This window comes from Diadema antillarum, unplaced genomic scaffold, assembly GCF_040938485.1.
Source record: "Diadema antillarum isolate AM-2024a unplaced genomic scaffold, OU_Dant_1.0 seq00000570_RagTag, whole genome shotgun sequence".
Lineage (NCBI taxonomy): Eukaryota > Metazoa > Echinodermata > Echinoidea > Diadematoida > Diadematidae > Diadema > Diadema antillarum.
Window position 1 is genome coordinate 1,061,166 of NW_027271508.1, and position 19,464 is coordinate 1,080,629.

General features: G+C 39.1%; 2 protein-coding genes across 2 annotated transcripts in view; one reads left to right on the top strand and one right to left on the bottom strand.

The window, feature by feature from the left end:
* Positions 1 to 5,559, top strand: part of LOC139735363 (cryptochrome-1-like) — a 41,851-nt gene extending 36,292 nt beyond the window's left edge. The window contains exon 12 of the mRNA XM_071646115.1: positions 505 to 5,559. Coding sequence (XP_071502216.1) covers positions 505 to 947 — 443 coding nt within the window. The 3' untranslated portion in view covers positions 948 to 5,559. The remainder of the gene's footprint in view (positions 1 to 504) is intronic.
* Positions 5,560 to 8,885: 3,326 nt separating this feature from the next.
* LOC139735341 (T-complex protein 1 subunit beta-like) overlaps positions 8,886 to 19,464 on the bottom strand; it is a 31,171-nt gene continuing 20,592 nt past the window's right edge. The window contains exons 8-14 of the mRNA XM_071646088.1: positions 19,026 to 19,153; positions 17,603 to 17,787; positions 16,838 to 17,005; positions 15,465 to 15,568; positions 12,840 to 12,939; positions 11,275 to 11,416; positions 8,886 to 10,765 (exon numbers count right to left, since the gene is read on the bottom strand). Coding sequence (XP_071502189.1) covers positions 10,741 to 10,765; positions 11,275 to 11,416; positions 12,840 to 12,939; positions 15,465 to 15,568; positions 16,838 to 17,005; positions 17,603 to 17,787; positions 19,026 to 19,153 — 852 coding nt within the window. The 3' untranslated portion in view covers positions 8,886 to 10,740. The remainder of the gene's footprint in view (positions 10,766 to 11,274; positions 11,417 to 12,839; positions 12,940 to 15,464; positions 15,569 to 16,837; positions 17,006 to 17,602; positions 17,788 to 19,025; positions 19,154 to 19,464) is intronic.

Here is a 19,464-nt window from a genome sequence, read left to right on the forward strand (position 1 = left end):
TTCATCAAAATTGGCAGGTAGCATCCCTAGGGGGTCAGGATCTCAATTTATAAAAATGGGTACCATGCCCCACCCAGAGGGCCCCAGGGGGCCCCAATCCCCCCCCCCCCCCCAAATTAAGGAGTCTTAAAAAATTTGGGCCCTTATTGTACAGTTTCATCTTCTACTTGAGAATGCCTGGTCAAATTTTGGTAGAGCTGTGAATAATTTAGATTAGTGACTGCGTGAAAGGTGAACTTGCGATACTCAGGTGAGCGCTAGACCCGCGGGTCTCTTGTGTTTTGTTGTTGTTGTTGTTTTTTGCTTGTCAGCCAATAAACCCCGGGGAAGTGGCACCAGAAAATTGCACTGAAGGCCCTTAGCTTGTCAGCTGAGTAAACCCAGAAGTGGCACCAAAAATATAAACTGTTGATAAAATTGCTAGGAATGATCATGTCATGAATGCTGCTGGCAGCAAATCACTAATTTGGTGGTAAACTCTCTTACTGCTTGCCCCCCACCTAGGACTCCTTGGCTCTGTGCCAAGCTCCAAAGAAGCATCGGAACCTCCGCAGAACACCAAGAGTGTGGACTCCATCTTGCTGCGACAGAAGGAGGTAGCCCAGCATCGCCATGGCGTCAACCCAGATCAGCCTGACCAGCCGATGCCCAACAAGATGCAGTTTATGGGGCGGAGTATGGGTGTAGCCATTAGAAGGGGGCACCACTACCCACCTGCACCACCTGCCCCTGTGGACTACCAAACTTCCAAATCCCAGTTGACAGTTCCCAGACTTGTGGTTGTGCAACAGCAGCAGCAGCAACAGCAGCTCGGGGTGTTGCCCCAAGACATTGCCGGCCCCTCCAGCTCCAGCCCCCTGGACATGAGACCAGGCACCTCAGCAATGGTGCATGACATGGGTCATGGCAATCCCCATCTTACCTCTAGGCAGTATGTCAACCAGTGAGGCACTCGTTGGTTTTACCCCTTCTCCTCCTTGTGGTAGACATTTTATGTGTACATTGAATTTATAGTCATTTGAATGCAAGGGAAATAATGATTGTTATGCCCCTATTTTCAATTCGCTATACCTGTATCTATGTATATACAAATAACACTGAGTGAAAGAATGTAAAGACAGATATTTGTTTTGTGTCAGTCTCACCCTCACATACATTTTTTTTTTTAAATTCATGGTGATATGAAGCTTATCCTCACTGCTACTCTCTGTGCATTCAAAATAGAAACTTTACTCAGTGTCAAGTGATGTCATGAAAAAATGAAGTATCATGTGTATGTAATATGTCAAATACTGAATGCTCATTTTGATGTTCAAACATTCAAACAAAAGTGGGGGATGAATTTCAGTTCTGGTATCTACAAAGATCTTTCACAACACCCTCATTAAACCTTGATCACTCTGTGCTAAGGGCATAGTTTGTTCTCACATGGACTAGTAAATGGTTTCAGAGTGCTCAAGCATGGATGAATGTCACATTGCCACATTTCTATTTGCAGATTTAATCACCAAATGATGCCTTATTTCAAGTACAAGAAACCAGGTTTTAGTCCAGAACACACATGTTCTGCAAATGAGGAACAGAGCCTTGTTTCATTAAAAGTTGCTGTGATAACAACTTTTGCAGCCATTACAAGTGTCACGGTAATGACAAGAATCCTGCTTTCTGATTGGCTGCTGCTACATCAGAAGTTTCTATTATAGAAAGAGTTGCTATCTCAACATCTTGTATGATATTATGGTACATAGATGTTGACCTCTCAAAAAAATGCACAAATTTGTGAATTAAATTCTCATTCATGATTTTTTTTTTGTTGCGACTGTTATTAACTGCACTTTGAACCAGTGCCTTGAAGTAAACCAGGTCATGAACTGAAGCAATTCTGTCCGCGTGGTTCAAAGATTTTCTGTCATGATTTGACGAATAGCTGTGATATTCCACAGGCAGAATGAGGAAACCAGCTTTCATCACAGCCCATTAAGTTTGGCACCAAAATGAATTTGTGCACTGGTAGGGAGTCATTTTAAATTCTCTTCTACTGCTGGGCCTTGCTGTTTGTGTATCACAAAGTTTTTAGCGATGCTGATGAACAGCACTTATTTCAAAGGTATATAGATATTTTTGTTTTTCTTTGTGTGAATAACAAGTAATCTCTGAACTAAGTATTTTGATATGCCGATGTGTGGAACTTATTCAGCACTTCAAGTTGATGTGTTCAGGACTACATCATGTATTGCCTTATGAAGATTAAACATTTCACTTCAGCTTTGCACAAATACCCATGAAATAATATGTGGTGCCATACTGAAGACAGGTGTTTGACCAAAGCTTATTGGCTTATAGCTTTGGAATGCTGTAGATACAGAAACAAGAGAGCTGCTGTGCCCAAAATATGCTGAGATAGAAAGAGTTACACAGTCTTGTCCATTTCCCAATGTCACTAGATTATATACATGGCATCAGTATACACGTATAAGCAAGAAAACGTTTTTTTTTGATACTCTCCACCAGTTCTCCCAAAATGGAAGAATTAAGAAAATTTGATTTGATGCTTTCTGTTTGGTAACATGCTATTGTGCCACAATGTAATTATACATCAATATTACCATAACAAGGTTAAACGCAATGAAAGCTGCCAAACATATCCTGTTATCAACATAGACATCAATCAGAAAAGATCCATCCTAGACCCTCACACTGTCAATGTTCTCCAATACCCAAGTGAGTCAAGTGTTACAGAAATTGTCCTTTGATAGTCCATAGATGTCAAACTTTTAGATCATAATACATAAAATGTGGTGAGCAAAACTTAATAATTTGTGCTACAATGTCAAGAAACTAAGATCTGTGCTGATGACAGTGTCATTGGGGAGTGATAATGAGTGGCAATTTGTTTCCACTCTCTCCCATCAACCAGAAAAAAAAAAAATTATGAGAAAGGGAACATAGATTCTCAATAGTGAAAGATAAATTAATGTATATATGTATTTGTGTGAAGAGAGGAAATGCACAGGTGTTGAAAGTCACTGGGTGCTGTGATTTCTGTTCCTTGTAGCCATGCACACTACATATACATGCTACCATTAATCATTGCATGCTTTGTCTTGACCATGCAGTAGTAATGTGTTCATAAGTTCTGTGTGATTGTTGGGTTGGGATGATGTCATGTTTACTGTTGCATTTACATTTTAAGAGTCCTGATATTTTCTTTTTCTACGAAATTAATCATGTCAGTATTTTGGTAAGGCAGATTTATACTGAACCTCCACTTAATATCTGAGAGATACAGGATTTTTTGTGAGATATGGTAATCACTGCAGTGTGAAATATCCCTATTTCCAAGCAGTGTGAATTCAGAGGCCCAAAGGAAAAGAGCAATTGTTAAAATGTTTTGTATGTACACTACTGGGTCTTGCCATGCAAATTCTGCATAGTTTTGAAGAGTGCACATGTAAGAGAGATTGTATTGGATACCACAGGTATGATCCAAAAGGTGGTGGCAAAATTTTATTTTTACTCTCTAGTGATCAAAGGCATCTGTACTGCACATACTTGATAGGGAAGTGAAATGTCTGCCCGTATTGTCACACAACGTGTGATGTAAGGTTTATAATTGGGTAGTATGTGTAGGGTGACAAGAATATGAATGGACCGGCAGTTACTGAATTCTATCCTTGTCATTGGATATCAAAATCTTACTTCGCTGGTAGAAGGTTATGAGGTGGCCTTATGATTGAGCTAAATGACCTCAAGATTAGAATATCCAAAACTTAGACAATTTTCATTCCACTTTGGTGATATTTTTATATCTTATTGTAGTTGCAGGGTGTTTGTATGAACCTGCACTAAAGAAGAATGAACTTGCTGTGACCTCATTTTCTGTGTTTGCCTTTTCAAGCTTTTTTGAACAAACATGTCAACCTTACTGTACTCACCAGATTTTCTACAAACTTCATCAAACAGGAAGGCAAAATTCAAATCAAATACCTTGGAAAAATATTTTCAAATTTTTGTTATCACTCAGGGTATCAATGCAAGTTTGACAAACTGGTTACAGTGATAGTGGGACACGACCTCGTCTAGATGAGATTTGTGAGAAATCTGTCGTAGGTCAGAGGTCAAAGGTCCAAATCGGAAAAAAAAAATTGTCACGGCTTCTTCAATATTGCAGCTCAAAAGCGTATCATAGTTTCTTTGTTGGTTTATCTGTATTGAAGTGTGATATTAAAATTAGAGCATGGGTAAAGTAGTGAAGAGAAAAATGTACAGCTGAGACTCTGGTCAAAGTATGGTAAAAAAAAAGAAAAAAAGTACTGGGACCAATGTCACAGTGGGGTATTTGAATTAAACCACTGATGCAGAAACTACGAGCACATTTTTCCAAAAGAAAATATGCTCTCAGCTATTGGTTGATATGCTGAATACTTCCTATCCAAGGTAATGGGCTTGAAGTTCAGTATACTGCAAATTTCAAACTAGGTACAACTATGTTTCACAGGGTGGATGTATAGTTGTTTTAAAGTGTTACATCTCATGAGACTACTTCATTTAAAATCAAAGGTAATTTTTCCTCCAAACTGTACAATCATAAATGGCTGTGGACTGTGTGTATATATGGAATTTATAGCAGTATCCACATTTTTCCCCCCAAGAATTGGTGGGTTTTATTTTCTTTTGTTGTTAATATTGTTGAGTGTACAGTCAATGACATTAAGTTTTACATGTAAAATTTATCTTGCTTTTGTGATCTTAATTCTCTTTATCAACACCGCTTCTGTACATTTTACATTGTAATGTTTTCATTCCTCACAAAGTTACTCCTTTTATACTGTGTGCAACATGCTGTAAAGTCCTTGTCACAATTCCCATTCCATAAGGTGAACCTAGCCTTTGTTATAGCAGATTTGGTAAACAATGCAGTTATTACGAGCGTTATGCTCACAACTTGGCCATTTTTCACCTTGCAGTGCTTTGCTCTACTGGTTGAACCTCCAACACTTATTACTGACCAGAACCTGACAACGGCCATATGGCATGAGCAAGTGTACCTAGCTGCCAGTGTGCTGGGTACCACACTTCAGAAAAGAGGGGTGAAGATACAGTACCCTTTGTTTCCAACTGTCTGTTTTACCTTGAATCAAACTTTTGGTAAAAATAAAAATAAACAACCACCAAAAATTGTGAGTGTTACAATTTCACAGGTACCTCAGTACCAGCTTCTGAAGAGCTAACTGCCCTGGAGCTTGAGTGACCAAGTAGATTTTTTGGGAAGGCGGCTTTGGAAGTGTGTGAATGTTTATCTCCCTGCTGGGCAATCTTGCTGGCATATTGGGAAAGTACTTTGTGAACCTCTTTTTGCCTTGTCCTAGAGCAGCCTCCTTTAGAGTCACAAGCACTGAGTATCATACCCTAGTGATACTGCTGATATCTGGCCAGTTGTTTGTCCAGTATCACACATTTGTTTGGCATTTGTGCACAACTGTATCCATTTATTAGACTGTTTTGTGGTAAATGATTGTCAAGTACATTTTGTGTGGTGGGAAAAAGGAATAAAAATGTCTCGAGTTCAAAAAAGACATTTGAAGTCTGCCATAACGGTGTCATTCAAAGTGGTCAGAGCAGTGTGTGTGTGTGTGTGTGTGTGTGTGTTTGTGTTGATAGACTGGTGCCATGCTTCATGTATTGTCTTGCTTGGGAGCATATACCATGACATGGAGATGTTTTATACTGTATATGTCATATTTCCAGAGGTTTTTATTTTATCGAATTTCAAGAGTCGGATACTATTTGAGAAATTAACAACACACAAAAATGTTAACTCTGATCCTGACACGAATGCGACGTGCACACATACATTTTTTCCGTTCATCACTGTATATCTCGATGGCGAATTTAACCACTTGCAAAAAAGTCGCTAAATATATGGCATATACAGTATGCCACTGAAAGTTCATAAATTTCTTGGATATGGTCAAAGAAGGAATTATTTCTTCAAGAACTAAAAACCAAAAGTGAAGATGCTTGATCAGACAACATTACTAGACTTCTTGATAGCTTTCATTTCTTTCCTGATAGCAGATCTTACATGTATAATTTTATCTATACTATCCACATTCAATTTTATAACAAGGGCAGGAATCATTTTGCTACATATGGAAAATGCAAACAAACATTTAGCAGTGCTCTAAATCTAGATACATACAGTTTCTGCTCCATACCAACAATCACACATGACAAAGATTACATGTTTGATGAACTGGTCACAATGGCCCGAATTCACGAAGGTGGTACAAATGAAACCATGGTTTAAACCATGGACAAAAACCATGGAGCGCCAATTGTCGCACGGAATATTTGGTTATAAAATCAGTCATTTCGTCGATGAAATAATTATTTTGTAACAAAATGACAACATTTTGTAACGAAATTAACATTTCGTCCACGAAATGATTATTTCGTTAACAAAACGGTCATTTTGTTGACGAAATGACCAATTTCGTAACGAAATATTCCGTGAGAAACTTGGCGCTCCATGGTTTTTGTCCATGGTTTAAACCATGGTTTCATTTGTACCACCTTTGTGAATTCGGGCCTACATGTCTAGATGACTAAGAACTGTTTTTAGGATGCTGTGTATGAAACAGATTTACATGTCTACAACTGCATCTACACTTACCTAGACTGTGGACACTGACTGCAAATTACTTTATCTTTTAGTGATCGTGAATTCTGTAATCTCATTGGTCAATCAACCACTGAATATATCCTGTATTCCGTGATAAGGTCATATTGTGCGCATGCGCTAACTCCACCACTGAATATATTCCGTATTCCGTGATGTGATGACCATGATATCAAATAACTAACTGCGCGTGAAAGTTTGCGCCAATCCTGTACAAAACAAATGGACAGCGCGCGGTCTTCAAGAGTATTACGCACATCACCTGAGACCACTCAAAGACGCTTGATAAACGACAGCAGCAACAACCAACTTCAAAGACAACGCGTCTCAGGTGATGTGCGTCTTTGCCTGATATATGAGACGCGCTGTCTTTGAAGACGTTATCTGGCTACTAGTAGTTGTGTACGTATTTGATGCGCGCATGATCAGCTCGCGAGACGTAAGTCAACATGGCCAACAGCAGGTGATTTCAACATCATTCACGAGAGGAAATCAGCGAGAAGAAGGTTAGCACTTACACTAAAAGATAAAATCGTTACCCCCTGCTTGTTCTTACGAAATATGGGAAATATCTACGGTCTGGTGCCATATTCCATTCGGCCTCCGGCCTCATGGAATATGGCACCAGAAAGTAGATATTTGCCCGTATTTCGTAAACAAGCAGGGGGTAACTAATAGTATTCCAAACATCAGGGGGAATTATCACAACTGTATGTATGCATTGCCCGTCATGTTAACTGTATAAGTCAATCAATTCCCACGATTATGTGCTACTAGTACAGTCTGGGGCCATATATTTGAAATAATAATGATGATACAACTTTTCAGAAAATCAGAATTAGTAGAGAAGTAGGCACACTACTTACTGATGACATCTCAAACTATTGCAGAATACCAACTGAAAAAAAATATTCAACTTGCTCTTTACTATAGGGGACAATATTCTAGCCATGTTAAGTAAATGTTTCACTGCAAGTAAGTGGCTGAATGCTGTCTGCTGCTGTGAGGTTCTATCTTGTCACTGTACAGTATCTCAAACTCTTGATTCATGAGGAAAGTTTCTATCACTCATCGACATTTTGTTTTTGTTTTTGCTAGAATTGTTGATTTGGCTACAACTATCAATGCTACAATGACCTAGAGTGGTGTCATTAATAGCCAGGCATAAAGAACTGAATGGTGGCAGGCTTCTCGGGTGATTGACTTGACAAGAGTTCCTCAACATACATCTATGTACTTGTCTTCTTCTTGTTCAGTGTCTGTGAGAGCATATCAGAGTAGCTCTTTATTACATGATTACATATATCAGTGCATGTCTGTTCAAAACTCTGTCCTTTCAAACTCAGTTTGACAAAATATCAGATTTATCCCAATGCAATCTCTAGACCTCTTCCTCTTGATGAATGTAGTATAAATTCACACAGCACAAGTAAAATATGACAAGAAATCTTGAGTGCTTCACATCTTGTCTTAATAAGACACAGTTTAATACACAAGTATCATGGAACTGAAATACTTGTACAGTACAAAAAGAAATGACACATCACAGTTCACTCACATCAATCGAAAAACTCACAGGTAACTTTCTAAACATCTCAGTGGGTGAGTGTTATCAATGCACATCAAAAGAGTAATATGAAGCTGTGCTACAACCTAACTTTCATACATAGTAATAATTTAGCAGTCGAGAAAAGGTGAGGGGCAAATTGTGCCGAGAGATAACAGGGATTCCTGCAGGGGCTCTGTGAAGATGTAGTGAAACCCTTTGTTCAATGTTCAATTTCCTACTTTGGCTATCTGATACCAACATGTTAGGAAAACAATAGGCCAAAAATATCTTTACATAAACAGATATTTCTGTATTGTTGATCTGTGTGCTATGTCTACAAGCATCGTTGACTTGTGAAATTAATAACAATTCGGGTTAATGCCCATATCATGAGGTTAATAAAACTTATACTGTAAAGAGACATCTGCTGATACGTCCATGTTAAAAATCAACCGTGTCTGGAGAGTGCTGAAGGAAAAGATGACATGCAGCCTGTCCACACTGAAAGGAAGACATAGCCCTGAAGCAACAGATTTATACCACATGTATAGTGACAATGTTTCTAATCGAAAGCACCTTGAATCAACAGTAGGTTTCATTCAAGCAATGTGCTCCGAAAAAACCAAAGAAAATGTGATGCAAAACATCCTTCTCATGCTCAAAACCAAAGCAGTCAAATTCATGATGTAATTGATAGCAAAATGTTCTTCTTATTTGGTATGACATGAAGCTACTGCACTTAGTTTGGTCACCAGCACGTCTGATTTCCAGCCTTGAAACATTTCCAGCCCTCAGTGTGTGACAAATATTCAATCTCTTTATATGTGCTAATATGCACTAAATTACTATAAACTCTCTTGGAGGAGCCTGTGCCTTTGAATGTTTTGAGTTTGTTTGTTTGGTTTTTTCCCTTTCTTTTTGAATAGATATATGGCGTCATACAAATGCTGTGAATCATCATCATCATACACCTGATGGGCTCCAGCATGTATAGCTCATGTTTGTGGGCACAGTTGCAAATCATACCATCAAGTAAACGATGCAACCGTGCTTGATTAACGTTTGTTACAAAGGTATTACATTCACATTTGCCAGAACTCAGCTATAAATAGTGACATGCCATCAGCATGGTATTACTTCCATGACCTGAATGCCTTTATACTACACAATATACGACAATCACATTTTCATTTTAATGCATCTTCTTGTTTTGCACTGTCATCACAAACAATCACTGAGTCAGAAAAAAGAAAATGTTTGCATTGTCAGTTGTTTTCCTCATGTCAGAAAAGGTCTGATGTTACACATTAAAAAAAATGAACAGTTACCACTTTCCTGGCAGTAACATACCAATCTTATATTGGTCAACATTTTCATTGCAGTCACTTTATCCAGGAGAGCTATTTCTAACAGTTATATGCCAATTATCAATGTCACCATGGCAAAATCTACTTAGAGAACAAATTAACATGTGTTTGTATTTATATCCGTAACATTGCAACAAGATGACTTCATTTCTGATGTCATATATGCACACTGAAAATAATGGTCTCAGATGGGACGAGTATAGAAACAGGCCCCAGTGGAAATGGAAATTTCTCATGTGTCACCAGACACTGCATAAATCTACCTTGAACAGACATAAATGTGACCCTGCATCACAAAACCAACCAAAAAAGTCGCCAGACATGGATTTTTCAGTTCGGGACATATTCTGAAAGAGCAGATTCTAAGCTGTAAAATGATGTATAACTCAAAACAGATGGACTATACTAACCTATGCGAATAATGAAAAGAACGTACACATTCTGAAAAAAAGTGTTCACTGAGAAAAGAGGCTTTGAAGTTTAGGGTCTATTCAAGCATTTAATCTCACCGGACTGTGCTCTGTGCAATGAATGGAACAAAAAACAGGATGTAACTCTCTGTAGCAAACCACAATGAGGGGATTATCAGATTAAGCTGAAAGTTTTCCACACTCATTAAGCACATTCTATTCATGACTGATATCAACTTTGAATGCAGTAGTTCAATCCTTTCAAGTTATCAGAGCTGAAATTGAGGAGTGTGTACTGGGATTTCATGAAATGAAAAGGGGCCTAAGGGCCTTTGTCACACTATTCTACAACAAGAAGTTCTAGAAAAACTGCAGAAACACAACTTCCCAAGCATTTTATGATCCCAGACCTTACAATTATGTAGAAGAATAGCTCTTTCAGAAAATATAACAAATTAAAATTTGACTAAGTTGTCCCATTTCACTTATTTTGACTCTTCATGTAAAATCAGGGTATGCGACTTTTTGTTGGTTTTGTGACACATGGTCACAAATGTAGAGAAGCATAACTATGCAAGAGCAGTACAGCACTCTGCACCCCCCCCCCCCCCATCCCATTATGTCATTCATCTTGGAACACAACTACACTTCCATTGATGAAGCAGTGTTGATTGCTTGTTCTCCTATTTCACCCGACAGAAGTATCTCACTTACAGTTGGCTACACTGTAACTCAGTGCCCTGGATCAGACCGTTGCCTGTAAACAAGATGCAGAGAAATATGTGTCAATCCCCTTTAACTCTCTTTGGCAGACAAAATTTGTCTGTAGAAAATATGACCAGATCACAAACACTGCAAGTAAATGCATAAATGTTCCACATAACAACATCATGTTGATGATATGACAATCTTGGTGAAAACTTACACACTTTTTTGAAGTACACAGAGGCAATGCCAAAGGCATGATACACTTAACAAGGAGGGTTGTAATGTTTCTGTTATCATATTGTGCTTACATCAACATGCATTATGGTACACATGTAACTTTCTATAGGCATGTCTCATTTGAACTACAATATTATTGTGTCTTCCATCAGAGAGTGGGAGAAGGAGTCATGAAGATATGTAAATAATAAATGATACCAAATGCATTAAAACTACATAGCAGGCAATCTAGCCCAACTACATTTTTCATATGACTCATAGGAGTGCATGGAATATTCAGGTATAATGGAGACATGAAGCCCCTTGACCCACTGTACTCACCTGGGGGCAGCCCTGATGATGTTATCTACTCTGAGGATCATCTCACCAGCCTCCGCTGCACTCAGTACGACCTGGCGTTTAACCTGGAAGGACTCTAGGACACCCAGCTCTGTGGTGTCTCCAATGGTACCATTGGTCATGTCTGCAGCATAAACAAAGAGAGAATGAGACATTTCTATGACACCACCAGATCCAGCTGGACAAATTCCAAAATGTCGTCTAGATTTACAAATAGTTCACAGATTCATGAAACCATTGGCCTAAGTAGTCCACGGTCTAAATCTAAACCACTTAGCATTTCCCAAAAGGCGAACTAAATAATCCAGGGCTAAATAATTCAGACCATGGTGTAAACTACTGACTTAACCCTAAAGGGGCTGGGCTTTTTTGGCTATGCTCAGACCGGGGGGGGGGGGGGGGGGGGGGGAGGATGGATTCCGCCCCCCGAGATCTCGGCCATCGGTGGTGCGATCGCGATGAAATTTTGCACGCATGAGACCCGCGTCATAATCTACAAGATTGTGTCATAAGATTTCTTGAAACAATCAATTTCTAATTTTAATTAATTAATTATGCAAATTAAGCTCAAGATCATATATTAGCCTAATTAAAAGCATTGAGAGTCTAATTTTTGATCTGTAAATCTGTTTTAGCATATTCAACAATTGTACATCACAAAAACTTCCAAAATTCATTTCAATTCTTATGTATTTTATTGTTTTCAGAATTTCTTATGTATTTCTTTGTTTTTCAACTGTTGTTTTTTCTTTATTTTGTTGGAAATTGTCACTGACCACTTTTCTACCATAATCAGCACAAAACTAATCAATGAAAGTGATTAATTGTAAAAATAATCAGGTTTTTATGACTTTCATGACAGAGCACTGTTTTCCATAGGAAATGTACACAAAATCACAAAATTGTGCCCGTTTTGGGGCGACATTCCGTTACAAAAATGGGCGTGGCTTCGCAAAAGTATGCGCGGACGTCGCAAATTTGGTCTCAAAAGTTGCGCGAGACTTGAACAAACAAAGTCAAGAAGCCTCGCGACGAGGCCTTCTCGCGTTACAGAATTATAGCGCGAAACGTCGAGGGGGGGGGGCGGATTCCGAAATGATATCAAATGATGCAGTTTATCAATGAACTAAATCTAGGTGACATTTGGAAATCTAGGCCAATGTGTTTCCACTCCAATTTTGGAATAGAAAAAGAGATGACCATACATAAGCATTGGCTGTTTCTATCTTCTTCACACATCATGAATTACATCTATCGCCTATGTTACATCTCCTGATAGAAATCATAGAGATGGAATGGATAAAACGGCTTGTATCTGTAAGCATGAACTTTCTCCGTCACAAAAACTTTCACATCCTTTTTTTTTATTGAATAGTCTTATCAGTTGTGGAAACAAAAGAAATGTGGGTGATTCATATGTAATTTAAAAAGGAAAAGATACATGAGCCTAGAATAGAATCATTTGAGGAATGACAGGGACATTAACATACGAACGGAATAACTAGCTGTTCATAAGAATTTGTACGCCTCACAACTGAATCACTCACTCAGCCCCATTTTGTAGTTGCCCTGGGTGTGTGCTGCCCTCAACTGTGACACCATCTCGGCACTGTCGTATCCTGCATTGTCTGCAATGATGGTGGGCAGCTAAAATGGAAAAACAACAGGATAAACCACAAATTTTTTGAGTGAAAGTACTGCTCCAAGGAAAATAGCTCCAGTCACACTATGTGAAACTACGCATAGTTTCATTACTCGGTATTTTGCTTCAGATAGTTTGGGCAGTTCGACTGCAAAATTCTGGAGAAGTTACCAGGGAAACTTCTTAGAAAATTCAGTATACTTTGGAAGTTTCTCACTTCATGCCAAAACATGAGTTTTTGTGTAATGTGACCATACATGACTGAAACTCAAAGGAGTTTGTCATGTGATATATCAATTTCATGTTATGTGCACACAATGTGGGTTATTGTTTGTTTGTTTGTTTGTTTTTTGGTTTTGGTTTTGGTTTTGGTTTTGTTTTGTTTTGTTTTGTTTTGTTTTGTTTTTTTTGGGGGGGAGGGGAGGGGGTATTTTTTCACATTCAAGGAAGCCATGCATTTTTCGCCCATGTGGAGCATGTATGTTGCAGACCCAAACTATGGGTAGTTTTGCATCACTGAAACTATGCGTACTTTTGTCTGTATCGTGATTGCCTGTGCAAACTTCTGGAAGTTAGCGGGAAGAAAACTATGCATAGTTTCGCGCAGTGTTACTGTGGCTAATGAGTACGGAATCTTCCTTATACTATCATCAGACAAATCAGGCAAATCAATCATTTTAACTTCGGTATTTGCATCTTTTAAAGGGCTTAAAGGGGCTGTACGGTACTGGTTGAGGTGGGGATTCATGTTTTTTACATTCCTAAGTGAGATAATGAGAAACCTCTTATGAAATATGAAAGAGCATGTAATTTTAGGAAGGATTCAACATTTATTTGATGAAAATTGGTTTTCAAATGGCTGAGATATCAAACAAGAGACCCGGGGGTCACGCGCTCACCTGAGTATCACAAGTTCATCTTCCATGCATTCTTGCAGACTCTTAATTTAGGCCCGCATTTGGACCCCCCCCCCCCCCCATCCCATCCCGCTTCCTTGGGTCCCAAGGGGGGTGAGTGGGGGGAGGGAAGGGTATCCCTGATTCTCCCATGAACAAACTTGAAACAACAGTCATCAATATACTGACTCATTGTATTAACTTAGCTCAATCACTTCTGGTTCTAGAGAGAATCTGTAAAGATTCCTTACAGGAGGGGGGTGGGGGGGTGGTGGTGGGACCTCAGCCCCCCCCCCCCCCCCCCCCCCCCCCCCAGGTGGGGCATGGTGCCCATTTGATGGAATTGAGATTCTATCCCCCTAGGAATGCTACCTGCCAAGTTTGGTGAAAATTAGTTACATGTTTTTCCAAGAAAAAGATGAAATTTTGCAATTTTGGTCCAAATTTAGGCCCCTGGGGCCCCCCAGGTGGGGCATGGGACCCATTTGATGGGAATGAGATTCTTTCCCCCCTAGGGATGCTACCTGCCAACTTTGGTGGAAATTCATAATGGCATTTTTAAGAAAAAGAAGAAAATGTACAATTCGGGCCCCAATAGGACCCCTCCCCACCCTCCTCCCCTGGGTCCCAAGGGGGAAACCCCTGATTCCACCATGAACAAACTTGAAACTACAGTCATCAATGTACTAATTCATAGTATTAACATAGCTCTATCCCTTCTGGTTCTAGAGAAGAAGATTTTTTAAGATTCCTTAATTTTGGGGGGTTTGAGCCCCTCTGGGGGCCCCCAGGTGGGGTATGGTGCCACTTGAACAAATTGAGATTCTATCCCCCTAGGGATGCTACCTGCCAAGTTTGGTGAAAATCGGTCAAGGGGTGCTCAAGAAGAAGATGAAAATGTAAAAGTTTACGCACGACGGACGACGGACGACAGACGACGGACGAAGAGCGATCGCAATAGGTGAGCTAAAAAATTGATAATGATAAAAGACTACAGGCCACGCCTTTTATTAGGATCTCTTTGTTTCACTTTGTTTTTGGATATCTCAGCCATTTCAAAACCGATTTTCATCAAATAGACTTTTGATACCCCTTACAATTGCATGCTCGTTGACATCTCATAGAGTGGTTTCTGAATATCTCGCAAAATGTTAAAGCTAAATCCTCACCTCAACCAGAACTGTACACACCCTTTAACCTGATAGAATTAACCTGCACAAAATATTGATTATCAAGCAGATATCATTCTCCCGAAGTCTTCAGGAGTAAAAACAACACATGAAAGTTAGACATCTGGAAAAAGCAAACAAACACATGGACAGATTGACAAAACAACATGGTGCCACTCAAATAAACAAAAAAATAAACAAAAAAATGGAGCTCTGGCATAGAGGCATGAAGAAAAAATCATGCCAAATTTGCATCGTATATAATTTACATCAAATTATCAATGTTTTTATAACCTGATATCCAAAGTCAGCATTTTGTCAGAGTAGTGAAAATTCATGCTTTACCAGTCTGCCTAACTGGCAAAAAGAAAAAGAAAGGTCAATCTTATTTGTAGCCAGGACTTGGTCCTTGCGAAAAGAATCATAAACATAAGATGTTATTTATGACATGAATTGTTGCATTACCTGCCGGAGAGCTTTTGCGAACGCCTCAATGGCAACAGATTCCTTGCCAGGAGTTCTAACTGCCAGCTGGCTGACAGCATTGGCCATCAACATCTCAGAGGCACCTAGGAAATAAAGAAATTAATTGGAGGATACGAAACACCATACAGGATACTGACCACTATATAGATGATAAAGAATACCATATTCTACCACTTCAAAGTCAACTTCTGATGATAGTTACCAACAACTTACACATCAACTTGATTCCAACCACATATGGTTTCGACTGGACTTCATACTGGTGGATGAAATATTGCACAGTTCACATCACTGATATCAAAGGGAATGGCTAGTAACTGATCAGTGGGAATCAATGGGATGCTGGGGGATGATTGTTCCAATTCTTGTTGGATTCTTTTAAGAGTACATCATATATCTATCGTTGTGTGAAAATTATTTGCTTCAGAACGGTCTCATATTCAAGTAATGTGCAGTTTAATGCCCCGTCACTGCACAGGCATGCTAACCTGCACATTACTTGAATATGAGACCATTATGAGGCAAACTATTTTCACACAACAGTAGATATATAATGCACTCTTAAATGAATCCCATAAGGATTGGAACAATCATCCCCCAGCATTCCCACTGATTCCCACTGATCAGTTACTAGTCATCCCCTTTAAGATCCAGTAGGTCTTTGAAGAGTTGGTATAATACAGCTGGGGATGTCAACATAATAAATGCAATGGCACTTACAATGTCACTGAAATGTGAGTGTATTATATGAATAACTGAAAATCCATACAATTGTCATCACACTGCAGTATGGTGATACTTAAGAAAGGCCAAGTCTAATACTATTCCATCCCACTTGGAATGCTCAGTACAGTTGAACCTCTCATATCCGGACAAGTCGGGACCGGGGCTCATCCGGATAAGGGATTTGGCCGGATACGGGAGACTCAATGCTTTATACATGTACATATACATACACATGTACTGATGTAGCCCATTGTAGTACCACATGTAGTAATGTGTATACTGCAACCTTTTCATTGTTACACTCAGTAACAGACCCCATAGCTAGAGATTCGTGTTTGCAAGAATGAAATCATTTTCTTTTATAAATTCTTGGGATGATTTACCTAAATAATTATTAAGAAATGTATCAAGTATATGTAATTCATGTGTGTTTGTGAAGGAGTTCTCAAGGAGTTGGGAATCCCCCTTTCCTCCCGTAATTATTTTTTTAAAAAAATCACGGCGAGATTGCGTCCGTATAATAGAGAGATCCGGATAAAGGGAGGCCGGATAAGAGAGGTTCAACTGTATGTGCAAAATATTAAAATGCATGCACATTACCACACATCTTGATTTGCATTCCATACCTCCACCTGGAACAGTGCGAGTGGTCCTGACTGTCTGTGAGAGAACACAGAGGGCGTCATGGAGGGATCGTTCCACCTCGTCAAGAATCTGCTGGGTGGCACCTCGCAGCACAATGGTACACGCCTCTCCCAGGGGCACACCAGAGAACTTGATCAGCTTGTCTTCACCTGAGAGTCAAACAAACATGAGATAACAATCCTTACTTCAAACTCAGACATGATTTCTTGTGGCTCCTCTACTGAATACTGCCAGCCTAAAACCTCTTACAATGCTCTCAATACCTATGAAATATAAAATCAAACATATTAATATGTTTCCATTAGCAACCTCATTTCCACGAATGAAATTTGAATGCACTTTTTTAAAGCTTGTACACGATATTTTGAATTAATCTAATACATCACTGAGCTTAACATCATAAAAATTCGTACAGAATAAATTACAAAAGAGAGATACTCCAGCCATAAGTACTTGTGGCATGGAGTCCTTGAATTGCTCACATTCTCTTCATATCTATGTATGTAATGAACCTGGCAATATATGCTTATCTCAAGTGAAGTTAAGATTTAAATCTCTGTGTGTCTGGAATTGTGAATGGCAGGAGCAATGGTATGTAAATGCTTTCCCATATCACATTTTTCACCATTACAGTGGAGTTGACAATTGCAGTGTCAGAGTTGTCGCTGTAAGAGATGAAGAATCTATCCAATCTGTCAAGTTGTCGATAGATGTCAAAGCATTTAATGTCTAATTTGTGAACATACCAATCATGACCTCTTCAATGAGGTCACATCGTCCCAGTTTGACGAGGTCGGGTCGGTCAAAGGTGGAGACAATCTCGCCTCCCGTGACGAGAGCCAGACGTTCCACACCTTCAAAGTCTGCATGCTCGATGGCCATGACACCTGCATCGGCAAAGAGCTGCTCTGGGTAGTTGTAGATCAGTTGTCTGTGTGTGGGAGTGAAGGAAACATAGCAGGTGAGACAGAATGAAAGAACAGATGAAGGACACTAAGATATAACAGGCAAGCCAATTATAACTGTAGATGAGTTGGGAAAGATATCTGAATTTTAAAGGACAAGTCCACCTTCATATACATGTACATGTGGATTGAGTGAATGCAGCAATATCAGTAGAACACATCAGTGAAAGTTTGGGGAAAATCGGACAATCCGTTCAAAAGTTATGAATTTTAAAGTATCTGCATAGTCACTGCTGGATGAGAAGACTACCACAGTGTATGATGTCATATGCATGCAACCATATAAAGAAAATAAAGAGAATTTCACAAAACTTTACTTTTTGAATAAAGTGTACATTTCTTCGACTTGTTACTGACATATGTTAAGGGTAATACTATTCCCCCTGCCTTCTGGAAGAGAGAAGTCAAATGTTCTTTTGCTATGCGAGAAAAGTGAAAATATGTTGAATTTTCTTTATTCTTTCCTTATATCGTTGTACTCATGTGACATCACAAGCTATAGTAGTCTTCTCATCTAGCCTTGAGTGAGCAGAAACTTCAAAAATTCATAACTTTTAAACGGATTGTCCGATTTTCCTCAAACTCTCAATGATGTGTTCTACTAATATTGCTGCATTCACTCAATCAACATGTCTATGAAGGTGAACTTGTCCTTAAAGATATTCACATTTCGAACAGTGAGAACTGCAGCATTCCATCACAGATTTCAAAATTTAATACTCTACTGTGTTCTTGCACAAGCAGTGAGGTCTCTCCTACTTGTAGGTATATCAGTTGTGTGTATATCATTAAGGAACTTATCATTCACTAAGAGGTTGTAATTTCTTAATTCAATTAAAAGCAGAGTACTTTCAATATCCTTTTCCTCATGTGATCTACAAATGGAAAAAAAAAATAAATGACAATAGCAAAATGTACAAACTTTGGCAGTAGACAAAGCACTTTTTCCATCAATGCATGCTAAATCAGCATTTTTTTAAATTTTATTGAATCTGTCTGCATTGGAATCCAGTTTCCATCACTCTGTATCTGTCTGTATATCTCTCTCTCTCTCTCTCTCTCTCACTTTACTCTATAATAATCAATCTACCTATCCTTGTATCTACCTGTGAACCTATTCATCTACAATATTTGCCTACTTGTCTGTCCGTCTGTCTGTCTGTCTGTCTGTCTGTCTGTCTGTCTGTCTGTCCCTCTCCCTTACCTGTTAATGAAGACATTGATGTCATGTTTGATGATCTTCTCCACTTTGTCTTTCATTTTCTCCTTTTCTGCCAGTTCCAATTCAGCAATCTTGGCTGTGGAGTCCACCCTCACACGGGATCCAAACACCTACATCCCAATGACAAATGTTGCCACAGGAATCAGTCAATGACAATTAACAATTCAAGTGACAAGCTGCAACAAGATAACTCATATGTAACATTTTGTGAGGACACATCTAGTTAAAACTAGAGTTTGCTTCACGAAGACAGCATGATTGCCTGAAAAGTGGCCTCTTACTCTTTTTCATATACTGTAAAACATGATATATTCGCGGCATGAAATTTTCGCGAATTGGAGCCGACAGCCCTTTTCGTGGCATGAAATTTTCGCGAATTGCCACTGGTGTTCAATGCATGTAGTGTAGACAAAAACTTTCG